General features: G+C 34.6%; 1 protein-coding gene across 4 annotated transcripts in view; it reads left to right on the plus strand.

Moving 5' to 3' along the window:
• CDH18 (cadherin 18) overlaps positions 1–12,968 on the plus strand; it is a 338,421-nt gene extending 325,453 nt beyond the window's left edge. For 2 of the 4 annotated variants that reach the window (XM_006769443.2, XM_015567642.1), the window contains 2 exons: positions 1,468–1,719; positions 10,554–12,968. In XM_006769443.2, the coding sequence (XP_006769506.1) occupies positions 1,468–1,719; positions 10,554–11,044 (743 nt within the window). In that variant the 3' untranslated portion in view covers positions 11,045–12,968. The remainder of the gene's footprint in view (positions 1–1,467; positions 1,720–10,553) is intronic. The other 2 variants (XM_015567640.1, XM_015567641.1) reach the window with 2 other exon arrangements.
• Positions 12,969–20,401: the final 7,433 nt, after the last annotated feature.

Genomic DNA, 20,401 nt, shown 5'->3' on the forward strand with positions numbered 1-20,401 from the left:
CCTGCTGAGTGGGTCACATCATTATGTATCAAGTAGCTATTATGTGAAAGGAGCTTGGCAGGAAAGCCAAAACGCATCGCTTCATGCGTGGGCTTGATAACAGTTAAATTATGAATGGATCTTACTGCTTCTGAAAAAAAAAAAAAAAGGAAAAAATGAAAGCAATATGAAGCCATGAATATTTATCTGACTAGTAGAAGTTAAGGTTCTATTTCCAACTTTCTCCTCGGACATACTGGTATATATATTTTCTTAAGTCCAATAAGGATCTCTGACGTTTCTCCTGTTCTGATGGATTTGGAAATATTATTTTAATAGCGTGCACCAGGAAGGTCATTAAACTAGCAGACTTAAAATGAGGAATAACAATGCAAAAATAACCCCGCACCCTGTGCACCAGAGGCCATCAATACCAACAGGGAGGGGATTGGTGGAGAAGAGGCAGTATGACATTGTGGTTTGGAGGGCTCTAGAATGTAATGGGATTGTATCCTGATCACTCACTATCTCTGTGATTTCAGCCAGTTTAGCCTCTGGGACTCAGTTTCTTTATTATCAAATTATTATTTATAGTAAAAATGATATCCCTTAAAATATAAAGAATTTAACATCCTGTCCCTTTGTAAAAAATGAATCTCTATTGTTGAAAGTCTTACAGAGGTCTCCTCTCTGTTCCCCCGTGACCACCTTCTACCCCTCACACCCTCCTAGGCCTTCACCACACCATTATCCGTGCCCATGGGTTATGCATATATGCATACAAGTTCTTTGGTTAAGCGCTTCGTGCCCCGTGCCCCATCCCCCTTCCTTTTGAGATTTGTCAGTGTGTTCTATGTCTCTGGATCTATTTTGTTCACTAGAGTTTAACATCCTCTCCGTTTTAAGGTGTGTGGATTATCATGCAAGCATTTACTGTAGTGATTGGCATTTAAAAAGTACATAAAAATACAATGACTATTTTTTTCTTTCTTGACTTTCCCATGATGTGTTTGCTATAAGCAGAGTGCTTCAAATCACAACTAAGTCTAAAAAAGTTTATCAAAGGATCTGTTTCCCCCATAAATATATTGTCTATACCAGGGGACCTTAAACCTTTTTGTACATGAATGTCATCTAAATATTTGCTAAATATGTAGATGCCCAGGCCTCTCACGTATATTCATAGTCACCGGGTTTGAGTTTGGGACCACTGACTCTCCCCAAAGTTCACTATCTATTGCTTTCTCCCCCCCTCTGCCTTCGACAGATTCCCCTCTCCTTTAGCTTGGACTTTATTAATTTTTCAAATAGGTTTCTCAGTGTGAGAACCAATATTAGTTACTCTTTAGTAACTGCCCCGTTATGTTCCCTTTCCCATTTCATAAACTAAAACCCATATTACACATACCCGTTTTATTCACTGAAGTAAATGTGAATCTTTAATGGCGCTTTACTAAGTACGTTTTGTTTTGCTTATGTCTGTCATAGATAACACAGCCAGCATTCTGACCAGGCGGAGGAGATTTAGTCGAACTGTTCAGGATGTGTATTATCTCCCCATTATGATCTCTGATGGTGGCATCCCCTCTCTCAGCAGCAGCAGCACCCTCACCATCAGGGTTTGTGCATGCGAGAGAGATGGGCGCGTGCGGACCTGCCATCCCGAAGCCTTCCTGTCCGCCACTGGTTTGAGTACAGGAGCCCTAATCGCTATTCTTCTGTGTGTTGTCATTCTCCTGGGTAAGTCCTTCTGAATCCTAATGCTGTATGACGGCAATTGTGAGTGAACTCTACAATGGCCAGGAGTGCACTGGACAAGAGAGAAAGATGGAGAGAAGAGAGGGATTTTGACAAAATAAAGTAATAAAGATGTATAAGGTGAATAGCAAAATGTGGCTGAACAGATTTCATTTCAATTTACTTCCTCAAGATTACTGTTAATCTAGACATAATTTGATTCAGATGTGACAAAAAAGTTGAAAGAGCAGGAAAAAGGAATGGGATATGAGAAAAATCAATTTGGAATCTATTTTAGAAACAATTAATAGTCTAAATCCCGTATTGAACAGGCTTTTATAATTAATTTCAAAGAGCAAAAGTGGCATCGTTCTAAAATTAATCTCAACACCAAATTTAAAAAATTGCTTTCTTGTAGAAACGTCTACTAGTCTAAAATAGTACTTAATTTTCTATGTTAGCTGAATTCTAAAGTTAGTCTAAATAACTTGGGCCTTAGAGATATTAAAATGTATTAAAATACAACAAAGAGGACTTTTATTTGATTAAAAGCTAAATAATTCCTCTAATTTTGTATTATTATTGTAAAAGTCTAACTTTTACGACAACCTCATTTGTGGCTGTTATTGCTACAAACTTTTTAGAATTGCTATTTAATACAAGGCAGCAAATCTAGATTTTTAAAACAAGAAAAAATAATGTAAAGGGTATTTCTGCTTTATAGTTCAAAGTAGAAATATATTTGTTTTCTCCAGTGTGTTCTCTCCCTCCTATTTTTCTCTTGGTAGCCTTAACTTTTGTTCTTTGTACTATCCATACAAAAAAAACAAAAAACAAAACAAAACAAAAAAGCAAAAGCTGTATGCTTTGGTGAACAGATATATTCTTGCAAGATATGTTTCCTGTTTTGTTTCTGGGGGGGAAGCCAAGTTACCTATACAGAAGGAGTGGAGAGCAAGGTGGGATCAGGCTGAAAAGTAGAATAGAGATTCAGGCAGGGTTGAGGCAGGTGAGGGCTTCTTGGAGATGGTAAATGTGGTGGGATTTGTTCCAGGAGTATAAATAGAGATTTAAAGTAATGAAATCTCATCATGAAGTTTGCATTTTGGGAAAAAGAAATGACTGAATGAAGCAGAGAACAGATCTCACAAAGGCAAGAGAGCCCCAGGCAAAGTGACGAGGAAGGAAATGAAGCATCTCATGCAGACATAGCAGTGTTTGGATCAGCTTACTTTGAGGGAAATGGCAAAAAGGTGGCTAATGTCAGGATTTTTAGGTGAAATCAGAAACTATCTTGGATAATATGGTGCAGGTTCCCTGATGAAAATATCAAAATTTTAACTAAAGGCCTAACCAGTTTTGCTCAGTGGACAGAGCATTGGCCTGCTGACCAAAGGGTCCCAGGTTGGATTCTGGTCAAGGGCATGTGCTGGGTTGTGGGCTAGATCCCTAGTAGGGGACGTGCAGAAAGCAGCCGATCAAAGATTCTCTCTCATTATTGATGTTTCTATCTCTCTCTCCCTCTCCCTTCCTCTCTGAAATCAATAAAAATATACTTAAAACAAATTTTAATTAAAGCCCCCAAGATTCCATTAGAAAAAGTGCAATGTTAATAATTTCATTTCTGTGACGAGAAATTAATAGTGTCCTTTTTTGAAACAACATTCCATAGTCAAAAAATAAAATAGCTGATAAGAAGTGATATTGGACAAATTTGATACGTGGCTAAGTTAGAACAGTGTCAAATGCCACCTTTTATCTCTGGCTGATATGTGATCCTGATCTTCCCTGAGCTGGTGGACTTCAGAAGCACACTTTGTTGAAGTCACTGCAGCTGGAGAATATAAAGTGATAACAGACTAGGACTGATCTGTGATAAACTCCGATGTGATCATTAGGTCAAGAAGAATGAGAGAGCAGAGGAGACCAAAGGAAAAGTCATTGAAAAAAGACTTTTAGTAAAGAATAATGTCATAAAAGTCAAAGGAAGAAATGTGTCAAAGGGAGAAGACCATTCCACAACGTCAAAAGCTGCTCAGAGGTTAGATAAATTGATTACCAAAGAGTATCAATTGCACTTAGCAACATGGGTATGGAGGTTTGGTGCACCATAACTAGAACTATATTATTGCAGTATATTCTTTTACACATGCATGGTGGAGAAGGAAATCAGGAAAATCAGACTTTCTGGAGTGTTGTTGTTATTGTTGTTAGTTTGTTTTTTATTATTTCAGACAGGGGAAGTGAGAGGGAGAGAAAGATAGAAACATCAATGATGAGAAAGAGCCATTGATTGGTTGCCTCCTGCAGGCCTCCTACTGGGGATGGAGCCCAAAACCGGGCACGTGCCCTGACCTGGAATCCAACCATGACCCCCTGGTTCATGCGTCAACCCTCATCCATTGAGCCACATCTGTTGGGCTGGAGGTTTTGTTTGTTTGTTTTAATGTATATATTGATTGGTCACAATACTGTTTTCTTTAGATAGTAACACATTACATTTTTTGTCTTTGGAAATTAAAACAAAACAAAACAAAACAAAAAAAAACAACCTCATAAACAAACCAAAAAACAGAAAATGAAACAACTACAAACATTGATCCCTTTAGAGTTTTTAACTTAAAACTACAAAGTATAGAACTTAATGACTTTAATATAAGTTCTTCCAGAGTCTTTATTCTGACAGATTGTTCAGTTGGGAGACGCATGTTACCTTTGGCTTTTGTTATCATTTATCTTCATAAAACTATTTTCCTTTACTCAGATAAGACCTTAAAAAGCAATTGAAAAATGTTAATTTTCAGGCCCATTGAAGGTGTATTATGTAAAATAACATTTTATTATTTCATGAAACAATATTCTCATTTAACTTATTTTATAAAATTTGATTTTCCCTTTGGGATAAATAAGAGACCATTTCTAAATTTTATGCTCTCCCTAAGCACTAAGGAAACCAAGATGCTATTTTTATTGGAACTCAAATGTGTTCTTATAGTTTTACCCAAAGGTTGCCTAATAATTTCTTAAGCTTGGATTTAAGCAGTCACTTATAATGTAATTTATATTTTATGAGATTTTAGGTGTAATTATTGTTTTTCAGAAGATACGAACCAACAGACTCAGAATATAGTCTTTTGTCATTTTAAAACAATGTTTGTTAAGGTGTGAGTTTATAATTTCTAAGGAAAATATTAGCAACAACAGAGGCAACAAATCTTCATGATAGGCCTTGTAATTCTGAAGTAACATTTAATCCTAAGAGCTAAATATATCATGAAATTAATATTTTAGAAATATGTCTTAACTAGTAGCCATTTGTTTGTGAAATGACCTTAATTGTATAAACCTAGACCTAGTTTTGCCATTAACTAATGGTGTGACCTTAGGGACCCATTCAGGCTCTTTCTATAATATTTCTGATTCTTTGAAAATACAGTTTCCACTGGAAGGACCTAGAGTGATCTGTAGAATTTTGTGGTGCTTATTTTTGTTTTATTATAATAACACATATTGCTATCTACATATCACGATTCAATATTTTACAGTATGTTCAGACCGCATCTATGTATATATTGATTACCACAAAAAATGGTGCTTGAAAATCAAAGGGCCTAAATGTAAATGGTAGATGTGCAGATTGTGAGTAGGGCATTGTCCTGTTAGAATTACCTTTTTCAGATCTATTTTATGGGATGGATGGGAGCGAATAAGGAGTGAGCCTTCATGGTGCAATCAACATTTGTTGCTAAAGGAAGGGTAGCTACAACCTCTTCCCCTCGTTTGAGTTGACATTTGTTTCCTATCCTCACCACACCACTTGCCTGAGCACCCGGCAGCTGGCAAAGCACACCTTAATCACACAGTACAAGAAATCACCAAAACAGGATCTGAGTCAGACCCTTGCAGTCCACACATCACATACAAGCAGGTGACTTAGATGGGTACATCAGCTAGATTGTTCCTATTCTGGGATGTCAATTTCTTGATAAATGGAGATCAGAGTAGATTTGAAAGAAAGGAACAAGGAGACAAAGGTGGGACTGATAAGGAGATAAGTGTCAACCCATTTGTCACCAGAGCTATCTTAGATGACTTTGTAGGCATCCCTTGGTTTGAAAAAAGAAGTTTCACTGAGAAGCGCCAATACGAGTTATAAATAGACAGATTGAAGAAGCTAATAAAAATAATCTCCCGAACTTGGGTCATCTCATTCTGTCAAATTTAGTATTATGATATGATCATATAAAAATAATTAAGTGATTATTTTAGAGTAAAAAAACCTGCTATTAAAAGTACTTGAGGGAAGTATGTTGGGAGTTAGTATATAAGGTATTCAAATGCAAGTTGTATGACAGTTTAGGTTAAGAAAACTCAAAAACCCTTAAAATTCCAATCACTGGAATGATGATATAAACAAACAAACAAATAAGAAAACAAATAGGAAAATGTTTTTCCAAAGTTCAATGCCCTTTTCAATAAAATAAAATTATGATACTTAATAAATTTATTTTAATTTTCTTAAATAAAAAAAATCAAGTGGCTTTAAAATTCTGGCCAAACTCAAAGAGAAAAGAAGTGAAGAAAAAGAAAGGACACATATGTAATACCTTAATCAATAAAAATAAAAATAAAAAAGAAACACTAACAAAGAATAAAATATTCATTAAAATAAAGACTTCTCAAAATAATACAGTTTACTCATGTTTCAGTCCAGATCATATAACCAAACTTCATAATATCATAAATTATTTATAATTTTGAATGAAGAAAAACAATTTCTGACCTGGCCAGTTTGGCTCAGTGGACAGAGCATTGGCCTGCGGATTGAAGGCTCCCAGGTTTGATTCCAGTCAAGGGCAGATGCCCAGGTTATAGGCTCAATCTCCAGTGGAAGGAGTGCAGGAGGCAGCCGATCAATGAGTCTCTCTCATCATTGATGTTTCTATTTCTCTCTCTCTCCCTTCCTCTCTGAAATCAATAAAAATATATTTTTTTAAAAAAGAAAAACAATTTCTGTTTCTCTTCAACCCAATGGCTTTATCATATTCTGTTTTCCCAGATGACCCACTGTAGGAAGAGATACCATGCCTTCTATGTATGGTTTGATAGACTGGTGGGAGGGAAGGGAGTCATTTCAATATATTCATTTCATTGCCAGTTTTTAAATAAAGATTTAACTCTCAAATCTATGTGTATAATTATTATCTTCACCCATTCTCCTTTAATATATCTGCTCTCGAAATTTTTAGAAAACATTTAGTTTGATTTTAAAATATTAAAAAAATGTTTTCAAGTGAAATTATGTGTTTGGTATCATTAGTAACCATAAGCTGGTTGAAACTATATTTTAAAATTATTTTCTCACTGAGGCTATTACTATGCATGAAGTTTCACTTATACAGTGCCACGTAGCCAGTTTTACAAAGATGATTCTTTGTCAGGCACATGAGAATTGTTTCTGGGATATCCACTGTGTGCTTTCTGCTCTAGAAACACCTACTTAACCACAACAATGTGTGTAAGAAGTCTTCAAAAGCACATCTCATCTATGTTTCCACATTCTTCTCCTATATTTTTTATATATTTTTATTGATTTCAGAGAGGGAGAGGGAGAGAGAGATAGAAACATCAGTGATGAGAGAGAATCATTGATTGGTTACCCTTGCATGCCCCATACTGGGGATCAAGACCATAACCTGGGCATGTGCTCTGCCCAGAAATTGAACTGTGACCTCCTCATTTATAAGTCAATTCTCAACCACTGAGCCACACTGGCCGGGCTTCTCTGATTTGATTTGAAATTGCCTTTGACTAGAGGACCATGTGTTCATATTTGTCCTGATATCCTTATAAACAACATTCCTTTCACTCTTAAAAATGTCTCAGATTGTATGATTAATTATATGTTGACCCCCATATCAAATCCGCAGGTAACAAATCCAGGAATATTGGTCACTGGAAAGTAACTATCCTGGAAAGAAATAGATGTAAATTCTCAAAGTTCAAACTTAACTAGTATCTACATTTTGGATCAAAATATATCAGGAATATTTTCTTAAGTTTGGGGGAATAAGCAAGCATAAGCTATCATAATAATAAACCCAGCATTATTCCCTATGTTCATTAGGCAAATATGATACTGATATTGGTGACATGAAAATTACCTCCATACTTCGACAATAGCATTGATCGAGTTCTTTCTGCTATATATGCACATAAATCCCCTTGACATCAACCACCGATTATTTCAACAAAAAGGAAAATAACTTGATTTATTGACAGACGATAGAAATTTTGCTACAATATATTAGGCAGTGTGTAGCAATAGATATTTTAATCTAGAACAGCCTCATCACTTAATCATACAGATGAGCAGAAATATATAGTTGATGATAAATCTAAACCTCTGAATACAATGAAGTCAGCTCCTTGAGGATGCTGTTTAGGCCATTGAATTAGAAAGCTCTAGGCTGGACTTACACCAACGTAAACAGTGAAGTATTAAATGTATATTGACTACATTCAGTGCAATTCTCCTTTTCTTTAAAGTGCTGTGTTAGAAAATGTCTTTGAAGTATAAGCAATGTGGATGGGAAACTGTTTGATTCTGTAGGATAGTTTTTGTGAAGCAGGCCTGCATAGCATCAGCATTTCATTGTCAGTTTGCTGTAATGACGCCTTTTCAAACACAGTGACCCAAACCTTCCCTGTGCCTGCTGCAGTTTCCCCTATTACATTTTCCCATTACATTGCCAGGATCCTTTTATTCCATACTTCTCGAGATAATTCTTTGATTCTATCTCAAAATGTTTTGGCCCCTTTTTCTTCATCCTCATAGCCTCCAATGTGCCTTTTTTTGTAAAATCAGATTCCTCCCAGTGTACTGTGACCATCTCTTTTTACTTGTATAGTAGTAGATTTCTGTCTCATAATTATCCTTTCCACTTACGGCTTGAAAAGCTATTCCTCTTACTCTCCATATTTTGAAGTATTAAGCACATGTACATTATAGTATCTATTTCAAATATAGACAAAGGTGATCTGTATTGCTTAGGGGCATATACTAAAAGAGGTAAACAAAGAGAAGCGAGGAGACAATAACAATAAAAGTAAGACTAGAAGTTGCTTTTTATTTATCACAACAATACTTTTAATTTCTGTTCCAATCTCCACATCAGCCCAGTTTGGAGAAGGAAGGAATCTACTCAGTAAATCTATGAACATCTAAGCCATTCACAGTTGGGGTCCTAGAGTTCCATAAAGTCATGTGATCTCCATTTTCATCATCAAAATAACATTAAGATCAACTAGTAGTAGATTCAGTAAGCTTTCTTTTTTAAATTTCTTAATTTTTTATTGTTGAAAGTATTACAGAGGTCCCTCTTTTTCCCCATTGACCCCTTCTAACCACCGCCCTCCACCCCAACACACACACATCGCCCAGGCCTTCACCACACTATTGCCTGTGTGTATGGGTTGTGCATATATGCATACAAGTTCTTTGGTTAATCTCTTCCCATTACTTTTTAGAAATAAAGGGTAAAAGGAAAGTTTCTCAGGTACCGGGTATGTTCTTAATTACAGATTACCTGACCCAGTGTTTGTTTTACAACCACTTAAAGCACATATAATTAGGATTGCCAAATAAAATAAAGTATATCAAAATTAAAAAATAAACAAAATGCAGTATAAAAATATGAATTTCAGATTAAAATATATTTTTTAACTAATGAAGCAGAATGTGGTAATGGGAACATCATGACCTTTGATGTGAGAAGTCATAGATTCTGGTCTAAGCTTTCCCACCTGCCACTTGTGCAATCTTAGGCTTAGATTGTAGAAATTCCTGTGAGCACTCTTCAGTCTCAGTTTTCTCATGTTTAAAATGAGCAAAGCCCCAGCAACCAGTTGAAAAGATTAAGTAAAGACATCATGTAAAGAACAATGTGCCAACTGAAAAATTCCTAGGAAATCTAAATTATATACAGATAAAATAACACCTTTGCAGCTTGATAGAAAATGCAATTGTTAATGGATGATGCTATTTTTCTAAAGGAAAATGGACAAAAGAGATCAACCATGTGAAATATCCCTGCTTTGGTTTCCAACAAAGCATCAAAAGTACAGGATTTATGGCAGAAACCCCTTTCTATTTTACAGAAACTTAAAATATCCTGTTGCCCAGCCAGTGTTGCTCAATGGTTGAACATCGACCTATGAACCAGGAAATAGAGGTTCAATTCCCAGTGAGGGCACATGCTTGCGTTGCAGCCTCAATCCCCAATAGGAGGCATGCCGGAGGCAGTGGATGGAGGATTTTCTCTCAACATCGATGTTTCTATCTCTCTGTCCTTCTCCCATCCTTTCTGAAATCAATAGAAATATGTATTTTTTTTAAAAAGGATTTAAAAATAGCCTGTCTTCAGTGTAGCTCTCTAGAAAAACTAAGTATCTGTAGGTAGATCCACACACCATCATTTTTCTAGTCAAAATTTCATATTTCATTTCCATCATCAGTTTCTCTCTGTGTAAACACTGAATGGCTATATAGCAATCCCAAATGCATAAGCCTGGCAAATGAGAACACTGTGGCATTCTAGAAAAGATCATAAATTCCTAATGTTTTATAAGGGTAACTATTTTTTTAATTATTTGTGATATTTTAAAAAAACAAAAAACAAACCTTGAGGTGTTATTCAGAGAGTGCAAAGATCAGGGTTGTGTTACAATGCAAGCCTGAATGGGATGTAGTTGATGACAAGGGTTGGAAATTGCTGATGTCAAATCCCCACCAATTCCCTCTTTTTTTCCTCTAATTCTTCCTTCTCTTTACTCAGCGATTGTAGTACTTTTTATCACCCTGAGACGCAGCAAAAAAGAGCCCTTGATCATTTCAGAGGAGGATGTGCGGGAGAATGTGGTCACCTATGATGACGAAGGGGGCGGGGAGGAAGACACTGAGGCCTTTGACATCACAGCCTTGAGGAATCCGTCTGCAGCTGAGGAGCTCAAGTACCGGAGAGATATCAGACCTGAAGTGCAACTCACGCCCAGACACCAGACATTGTCCACCCTGGAAAGTATAGATGTTCAGGAATTCATCAAACAGAGACTGGCAGAAGCTGACCTAGACCCCAGTGTCCCTCCTTATGACTCTCTTCAGACTTATGCCTATGAGGGTCAGAGATCAGAAGCTGGTTCTATCAGCTCCCTGGACTCAGCCACTACACAGTCCGACCAGGATTATCAGTACCTTGGGGACTGGGGACCAGAGTTTAAAAAGTTGGCTGAACTCTATGGAGAAATGGAATCTGAAAGAACAACTTAGGGGGGCCATTCTTTCAACATTCTAGAATTTGCTGCCTGAGCAAGTGAAGACATAACCTCAGCCATGACAAGGAAGAAGTGTGGGAACAGTACTTGGAACTGAGCAAGCTGTACACAGCCACTGTAGAAACAAGTGCCCTTTTCATGATCGAAACTGGGTTATTTAATCAGAGGAAAGTCAAATTAAACAAAACAACACAAACAGAGAAAAAGCTATTGTACCTTGTGTATATTTTCAATTGCTCAATAAAGTCTGTGGTACTGTTTACTTAAGAATACCTGGATTCAACCAAACAGTGATATTCGTTTCAATACCTTGTGATTTTTTTTCCCCAAAACAAAACGAAGTAGAAAGGTCCAAACTCACTTATGATTGATTTCTAGGGGTGGTTCACTGCAGAATAAAACTTGAGAAGGTAATCAAGACCTCCTTGTCCACTTTTCTGGGTGGACTTTTGAGACCCACGTTCTGTTATTGTGACAGAGCTCATTAGCTTCGTCTTATGTTTAAGTGACGTGAGAGATACCCAGTCTACTAGGCCACTCTGTCACAGACTTGTACGGGCCATTTTTCTTTGCCCTCCCCACTTCTTTTCTCCATACGGAATGGATGGAGCATGGGGATTTGCTGCTTGCACTATAATGTATGCAATTTCTGTGCACGGACTGTGCACCGCTCTGAAGCAGAGACGGTTGTCTCTGTCCCACAAGCTCCCCTTTATTTTCAAAGAAAAAAACCACTTTTTATTAAATTGATAAAATGAATGGTTTACGGTAGGCTCAGATAATCTGAAATATCAGGGAAAGATTTAATCTAAAAAGTAGCTATAAACCTCACCCTGTTCAAACCTTTGGGGAACTCTATTTCTCCCTCCCTCCTGGTCCCCATTGGTTTTAGTATGTTTAAATCAGCAGATTTGATCATTCCTGTAACTAAAATTAGTTGTCAGAAATTTTGTAATTTGTTTATACTTCAGTACAGTTGGCTTACTTATGGCATGGGCAGTCATCGAAAATATATACGTCGCCAGATAAGAATGTAGTCCGAAAAGATTATCCCCAATACCTTATAGACTTAAAATTGACTTTTATTCCTTCCATAGGTTCAGATTTTTCCCATCTCACTGACTGATTAGCCCTTATATGCTTGGGATCTGCAGGAAAATATGTAAGACTAGGAGCAAACAACAATAAAGGAGATTCACACGTATTATTCTTGGAGATGTCCCAAAGTTTCTGAGCTTTAGGGTTCGAACTGTAAAGATGGCTTTCCTCCCTACCTCACAGGCTTATGTGAGGATCCATAAGTATCTGCAAAAATGCTTTGCCCACGACAAACTGTTTTGTTACATAAAGGCTTGCAGATACCATCTAATTTTCTAATTCCATTGGCATATAAATGTATAGTTGCATACGTTTTGAATAAAATGTATTATGGGAGAATTGCATAAACCTTCAACAGTGAAGCAACTTACTAACTACACATATAATAAACAGGTTTAGTTATTTTAATATTTTTCCAAATCAACTAATTTTCTTAGAATTTCTTTGGGGTTTTGCACCCAAATTGTTTAGATAATATTTATGGTTGTTGCTATTGATCTTGAGATAACAATTCATAGCATAGGGTCCTTTTAGCCAAAAATGACCACATTTATGTATTAATTGAAATCCACAACGAAGAATAATTTCAAGGGGGTGTTCTTTTGTTTGCTCTTCAAATTGATCATATTCTAGTGTCCTCAAAAGCTCTATGACACTTTCTGTCTGATTCTACTTATGTGCAAAACTTTGAATATTTGCCTCTGTTCGTAACCGCCCTGTGCTTTCATATTTCAGTTTTGAGGTATGGGAAGTAAGTTTAATTTGAATAATTCTCAATTTGTGTTTTAAGCCTGAGGAATAAAATGTAATTTAATTTTTTATAACATTTTAACTTTCCAGATACTACTTTATCGCTTTTTTATACCACATCAGTGCGTTCTGGCAAAAAGCTCAATCAAAAGAGACACTCAGGGGCATTGGGGAATAACTTCTGGAGGTACCTACTCTGATTATGGAAATGTTGGGTCACACTCATCCCGAAGGAAGGGTCAACCTTGGGGAGAATTTTATGAATCCTGGTATTTTGATTTTCCTATGCAAAGAGGACCAGGAAGGCCAGGTTTCAGGAGTCCAGTAGGCTTTTGGATTTAGACTTGATAAACCATCCACAGCTTTTGTTTTGTTTTATATTGTTTTGCTCGTTTGTGTCTACTATTCACCCAGTAACTTTACAAATGAGGATTTGAATGATGAAAATGTATCTGTATGTATAAACATTTACATAAAAGCCAAGGGTCTCTTTCTAAAATATTTCCCTGCTTTTGTAGAAAAAAACCGGCCAGATCCGTCTAATTTTTAATTGCACATGCTAATGATAACGGATTGCTTCTAAGTCCCTGATATAAAATCTAATATGGAGGCAAAATGGAGCCACTGTAGTATTGAAATATTGTTTCTATGTTGATTTCTTTTAGAATTTTATTAATGAAAGCATTACAAACATTATTTTTATATGACCTCTGAAAGTAGGCAATTATATTATTATCATAAGGATGTATTGGGTCTCATTTTTTATTCTGCTACTTTTAGTAAAACACACACACACACAATAATGATGTATAAATGCTTTGCAAATGCACTGAAATAATTCAACATTCAATACCTTGCTTTAAAAACTCAAGTTTATCAGTGTTAGGAGACAATTCTCAAAATGTTTAGTGAGCAAAGAGTTGACACATCAACTCTGAGCATTCACTAACCATGGATAATCAACTCTGGAACCATATATGATTTCATATGGAATCAGCTATGGAATCACTAATGTGCTCAGCACATTTTGTATGTCATAATATATTCATAGATCTAAATAAAATATAACTTTGAAATAAATTTACTTCTTTCTAATAAGATATTTTTTTTTACCCACAGAGGCAACACTAAATGGTGACTGCTAAGTAGAGGAAATAGAAATTGTTATAATAAATTTTTATCCAAGATTTTCTTATGCTAATTTATAAATTCCAATATTCTTTGTGAAAACAGTAAAACATTAATGGATCTTGCAGAAATTGCTAAACATCTACCATCAGAAATTATTTCTATAAAAAATCTGTACAAAATACAGATTTAAAGATGCGAATGAAGAGGGAATTTTCCCTAAGAAAAGCCTCTATACAAAGTTAAATTGTGACTTTCCTAAAACATGGTACAAGGAGGAAAATATTTTGGGAGAAATTGCATTGACTTAAACATGCATATATGTGCGCACACACACACACACACACACACACACACACACATAACTCTTCTTGGAGAATATTGGAGAAGAAAGGAATATTTATAATAGTGGCTTGGATATTGATATGACCCAAATACAAGAAGTATACAAACCTTTAGTATACAGCACGTGGAAAATTCAGGTAGAATTTAATGGGCAGTTTTTGACCTTCATTTTGTATCCAGCTTCAGCCTAACTTTCAGTGCTGTCAAAGATTGAAGCTGATTCACAGAGGTGGTTACAAAGAACAAAATTATCAAGCAGTAATAAGTCATTATTTTAGAAGTGATTTAATGGTCACAGTGCGGCTATTAAATAGTAACACGCTCTTTGACTTATATGCTTAGCGTAATGCAATGTAGTCAAAAATCTGGGTAGAAGGAGAGACTCATATTGGGTCCAACATTCTTAGTAGCAATATGGAAAGATTAAATATACCACTGCTCATTGTTTTGTTTGTATAGACCTGCACTGATGAGTGTAGCTTGTTTTCTTTTTGTCTGGTTTAGCTGAATACATAGAGAAAACAAGCAGAAATGTAGGTAGACCATTCATTTGAGCAACCATCAAAAATCAGCAATTAACTGATCATGGTAATAAGTATAGAAGGATGTGCATAAATCCAATGCCTTTTTGGGATAACTTTTCATCTACTTATTAGTATGGATAGTACTTGATCAGCTTTTCAATAAATCAGAATTCTAAAGCTACATATTCTGGAAAGAGGGAAGAATCCTAAGTTTCAAACTTAAATTGTACTTAGTTTCAAGATTTGGTAACATTGAATTAAGTTACTTGGCTTTCAATTTTAATAGAATAAACCTCAGAACAGTTGTTGAGAGATCTGACTCATATTCAAATTTCCTTTTTTTGACCCTTTAGGGAGAAAGACAATTTAAATATTATTTGAAGGAAACAAGACCATTTCAACTTTTATTTTCTACCTCATCTGCTCAAGGTAAATCTTTTTGTTCTATAGGATTAGGAATCTCACAAACTATACAATCTGAAGTAGTTCACAAGCATTTGACTAGCATAACCAGCACAGAACCCACTCACTTTTTCAAGGATTCCAAATACATAATTTAAAGATAAAAATATCAGTACCAATGATTTTAACATTTGGAAATAAGTGTCCTTGCTTTGATTTATATCAATGAAATATGTAGTTTTTTGATTAAGGAAGAGATGAGAGAAAAAATAAATCATTTTTTCACGAAGTTCCAAAACATGCTTTTAAGTTAGTGAGTAAGAATTATACCTTTTCACTTCACTGAGTTTATGGAAATAAAGGACTTTTGCCCTTCAATACTACAGAGACATCAAACATATTTTAGTAATGATCCATTTTTTTAAAGTCTTGGGTGAAATTAAATGGAGAAAATAGTCACTCAAGGATTCTTGAAATTATATCCTGTGAGGAAGGTATGCAGTTTATAATTTAAAATGAGTTCATTGGATGGTTCGCATGTGCCCTGACTGGTATCAAACGGTGTGATCTTCTGGTTCATGGGTTGATGCTCAATCACTGAGCAACACTGACAGGATTGCATGGTTTAGTCTTATTGCCCAGCAACATTAGCTTTGGAAATAAGAAAATTGGGCCACAATAGTTAGTTCCACCTTAATAATTTTAACAAGCATTTTTTCTTATGTAAAAATACTGTAAATTCTTAATCTAAATCATCTACTGGCATTTTCAAAGTGCTATTTCGGATGCCTAAATTTCCAAAAAAAAAATAATGTATTCTAACCCTTATGATTTGACTAAGGCCCTCTAAATGTGCACTATATTTAAGATACTATTCCAAGCCCTGAGAGAGATGGAAAAAAAGTCTTGGCGACTCTATTCTCAATGAAACTATTAGAGTCTCACTTGAGAATTAAGACCTACATGTAAAAACTGTAAGCCTATAAGCTATATAAAAGAAAGCAAAAGTGGAATGTGTTCTACAATATGTTGGGATAAAAATGGTAGGAGAGATACAAGAGCACCTTAAGGCCATGCAGCTCTTTTAGTATCCACCACAGGGGGAATGAGACACGTCCAAAGGAAGTAGAAGCAGAGCAAGAAGTTTCAGCAAATGTCCAAAGGGTGATTATTCTATGTCAAATAGATAATTTATTGCAGGTAAATCACATAAGTTGTTAAGAAAGTTGAATTTAGATTGAAGATGACTGAATGGAACTTAGTCTCTAACCAGTCTGAATATCATTGAGATTATTTTTCCCAAAAGCAGAAAAGTGGGCATGGCCAGACTTCTCTTTTAGAAATCTGAATTTTTCATTAATATCTCTCATTTAGTAAAGACAGATTCCAGAGTTTTGTGTACCTACAAAGAATAAGTAATATTTGGCTATTTTAATTATTTTCAAAAGATAATTACTTATTTTAGGAGTCCATCTGGAGAAGGTTTAAAAAAAATGTCATCGGTAATATATATTTCAGGCATGGAACACTTAATTTTATCATTTTTATCCTAATAAAAATAAGTTAAAATGAAGGCAAGAAACATGCTTTTAAGAATAAAATTTATTCTTAACTATATAAATGTGTTTAATTTCTAGAATTATACTTTTAAGTATAAAATATTTTTGAAGTAAAAAGAAATAATATTAAAATACCAAAGAAAAAATTGATGCCTTATTAAAACTATACCATTTATTTTTAATATATATTATTTTAATACTCTACACAAAAGATGGCACGTGTTTTCGTGTTTCATTATATAAAATTACACATGAATTTATTTTCAAATGTAGCTATCATACAGCATGAAGATTCAATGACTTGTTAATATCACAAGTAGATTTAGCCTGAAATCCCTACTTTTATGTCTTCTGTTTCTCACTTTTTCTTTTTTGACATTTACTTGCCTCATTTTTTTTACAATGAAAAGCTATATAAGAGCAATTTCTATATTTCATGTATTTTTCAGAACAAATTTAAGAAAAATGTTTTTCAGAAATAGAAAGTAGTTATCATGTTGTTTTCAGGGTTTTGTTTTCAATGCATTTCCTCCCCCTTTGTCACTAATCATGCTCTTCCTCACAAAAAATAATAAAAGAAAATTGCATTCAGAAAAATACTCTGTGGAAGTCACTTTCCTGTGAGCTTGAGGTTTCATTCCATGATGTGATTTGGTTTTGTAGCTCTTGCAACACTGTGGGTTTCCAATCTCCTATAATCCATCCTGTCTTCATTCTTCCAAAGACAGCTGGCAGGAGAAGCCATTGTTGTTCATGTTAAATTTATTTCAAAAGGCTTTGATGATCCATTTCATAAGACATTAAAATCAGAAGTGATATTAAAAGTGTTTTACTTTTTACAAAGCATTTTTAATATCATGTTTTAAAATTTAAAGTATAATTTTCAAAAAATAAGTATTATTTTATTGATACCCTTTCCTTCACTTAAAAGAAAACTTAGAATTTTTTTCAAGAACAACCAACATTGAATAAGTCTCCCAGATTTCATCACCTGTATTACTTTTCCAATTGCACATAAATTTCATATTAATCACACAATGGTAATAAATGGCAATTAGCCTATCGATAAAAGACCAACTTAAAAATTACTTTCAAGCATATCTTTTAGGTTAGGTTGAGATACAGTGCATAAGCTTCTCCTAAGTTGTATTTCACTAAATAATTCTCAAATTATCTGTCCATATCTTTGACTTGCCCAATTTAAAGTTAGCTGTCCCAACCACCCTTAACTGTCCCAGTTTGTTTGAGAAAGTAAGTGATATAGGAACATGAAATGCTTTATTGGGACGAATATTCTTGAGGAAAAATCACAACTCAGCTTCCTTGATTTTTAATTAATGCCTTAAATTAAAATATGAACCTGTATAATATTAACAGAAATATTTAGGTCTAGATTAATAGCTGGGGTGGGGGGCGTTATTTTAGGTTTAAGAGCCCATGATTCAGAACATATCATGAATCTGTGACAACTACTTGTCAAAGTTTAAATGTCAATTTAAACATTGTTCAAATTCTCCCTTGAGTCTTAGATAGAAATAACAATATCTTTATATTTATCTCACATCAACTGGTTATGAATACAGTTGTGATTTTTTGTGCAAAACACAAAAATTAGTAAAGTTATTAGCAAATTAAGTAGTAGTATTATGGTTTCATTTTTCAATCTCAATCTCCCCAACCTCTGGACTCAAAAAAAAAGGTGACTGGGTTAAATATTACAGGTATCAAAGCTTTGTAAAGTTTCAACACAGACTAAGCAAGGATATGTATTTTCCATCCAGGCAGGCAAAAATATAATATTAGCTCATTCAGTTCTTCACTTCACCATGCAGAAGACAAAGGACCTTATAATCTCTATTTCACTGTGTGTAGTGGATTATCTTTAATAACTTCAGTATATAAAAATCTACATATAAGTTTAGTCTAATAAATTAGTATAATTTTATGAATTATACTTATTCTTTATTTCTCTCTGTTTCAGAATCTTTTTTATAAATATCAGTTTATATTGTTAATATAATTATCTTTTAAATGAAAATTAATTCTAGTTTTTAAAAAATATGTAAATGAAATGTTTAGAGTAAGACTATTTGGAGGTTTATGAAACTCTCAAAATTCAAAAGAAACAAAAGTCATTAGCATATTCATAAGGTATATTTTGTATGATAAAGGCAACACTTCTATGGGGGGAATTACAGGGACTTATCATGTATAATAATACCTTGCTATTATATAATAAGTAATAAATGCTCAATTATAATAAATGCTCAATTACCAAACCTTGAGTAAATTCTTAGAATAGAAATAATGCAGGATCTGCCAGAAAACCTGGCATCTACATCAAAATCAATTCACCCCTCCCTTCTACCCAAAATCTAGAGATACCAGATTATCAATTTTTATTTATACATTATTAATTGTGATAGAGTTTTATCTCTAATATAGTAGAGAGTCTATTATCCAATTTCAGTGAAAGAAGAATGCTCCTATTTTAGGAGGTATTGGACAAAATAAAATGATTTATTTAGAGTCTACTTCTTCATCTGACTGAAAATAAAACTTCATGTTCCACAAATAGGAAAATAAACATTTGTTTTCATAAAACATAGCTTCCCATTGTGGGAGTTAACAGGAGTGCATTTTACTAGCACATAGTAACTTAATAATATTAAGGCAGCTCTTATTGGAAATAAGAGTTGATTTGGAGGACATTTTTGCTTTTCACTATAGCCCAGTCACACACCAGTCTCTCTCTGTTAAAAGACAGCCTAATCTTGTTTGCTGAAAAGGTAGAAATTCCTAATAAAAAATAACAAAATTTCACACATTTTCTTTTGACTTTTCTAAATCTTATTATGTCTCAATAAGTTTGACATCTAAGACTCTCCCTGTGAGGTCATCTTTGGTAGCTATTTCCTTGTCTGTTAAAGAATAGTTCCTTAAATTTCCACTTACCCTCTACCTCAGGATCATTTAAACACTGTTTTTTTGCCAATGGTTTCTTAAAGAGGACCAACCAGCAACCTAACTAGATTACACTTAATTGTTTTGAGAAAAATTAAATCCTGAGGGCACTGAATTTTTAATTCACAAATAAAGGTTTTGATAATATAATTTACTATAGAACAGAACATATTGGGAATGTGAAATAAACAAAAACATTGTGTTGTAAAGTGCTAGTGGCCATGTTAAGAAAGTTAAAGCCAGGAGTAGACAGGAAGGGGTTAGAATAAGAGAAGTTTGGAGATTTTATTTTTTAAGATGGCCATAGGGAAAGTAAGAAACCTTGAGTAGGATATATACATATATCCTCACCCAAGGATATATTTCCATTGATTTTTAGAGAGAGTGGAAGAGAAAAGAACAGAGAGAAATATCCATGTAAGAGAACCACATCGATTGGTTGCCTCCTGCACTAGCCCTGACCAGGACCTGAGCCGGGGAGGAGCCTGCAACCAAGGTATGTGCCCTTGATCAGATTAACTTTGGTTCACAGGTTGATGCTCTACCCACTGAGCAAAACCTGCTAACGTTTGTCAGTCATAT

The sequence above is a fragment of the Myotis davidii genome, unplaced genomic scaffold (genome assembly GCF_000327345.1).
Source record: "Myotis davidii unplaced genomic scaffold, ASM32734v1 scaffold143, whole genome shotgun sequence".
Lineage (NCBI taxonomy): Eukaryota > Metazoa > Chordata > Mammalia > Chiroptera > Vespertilionidae > Myotis > Myotis davidii.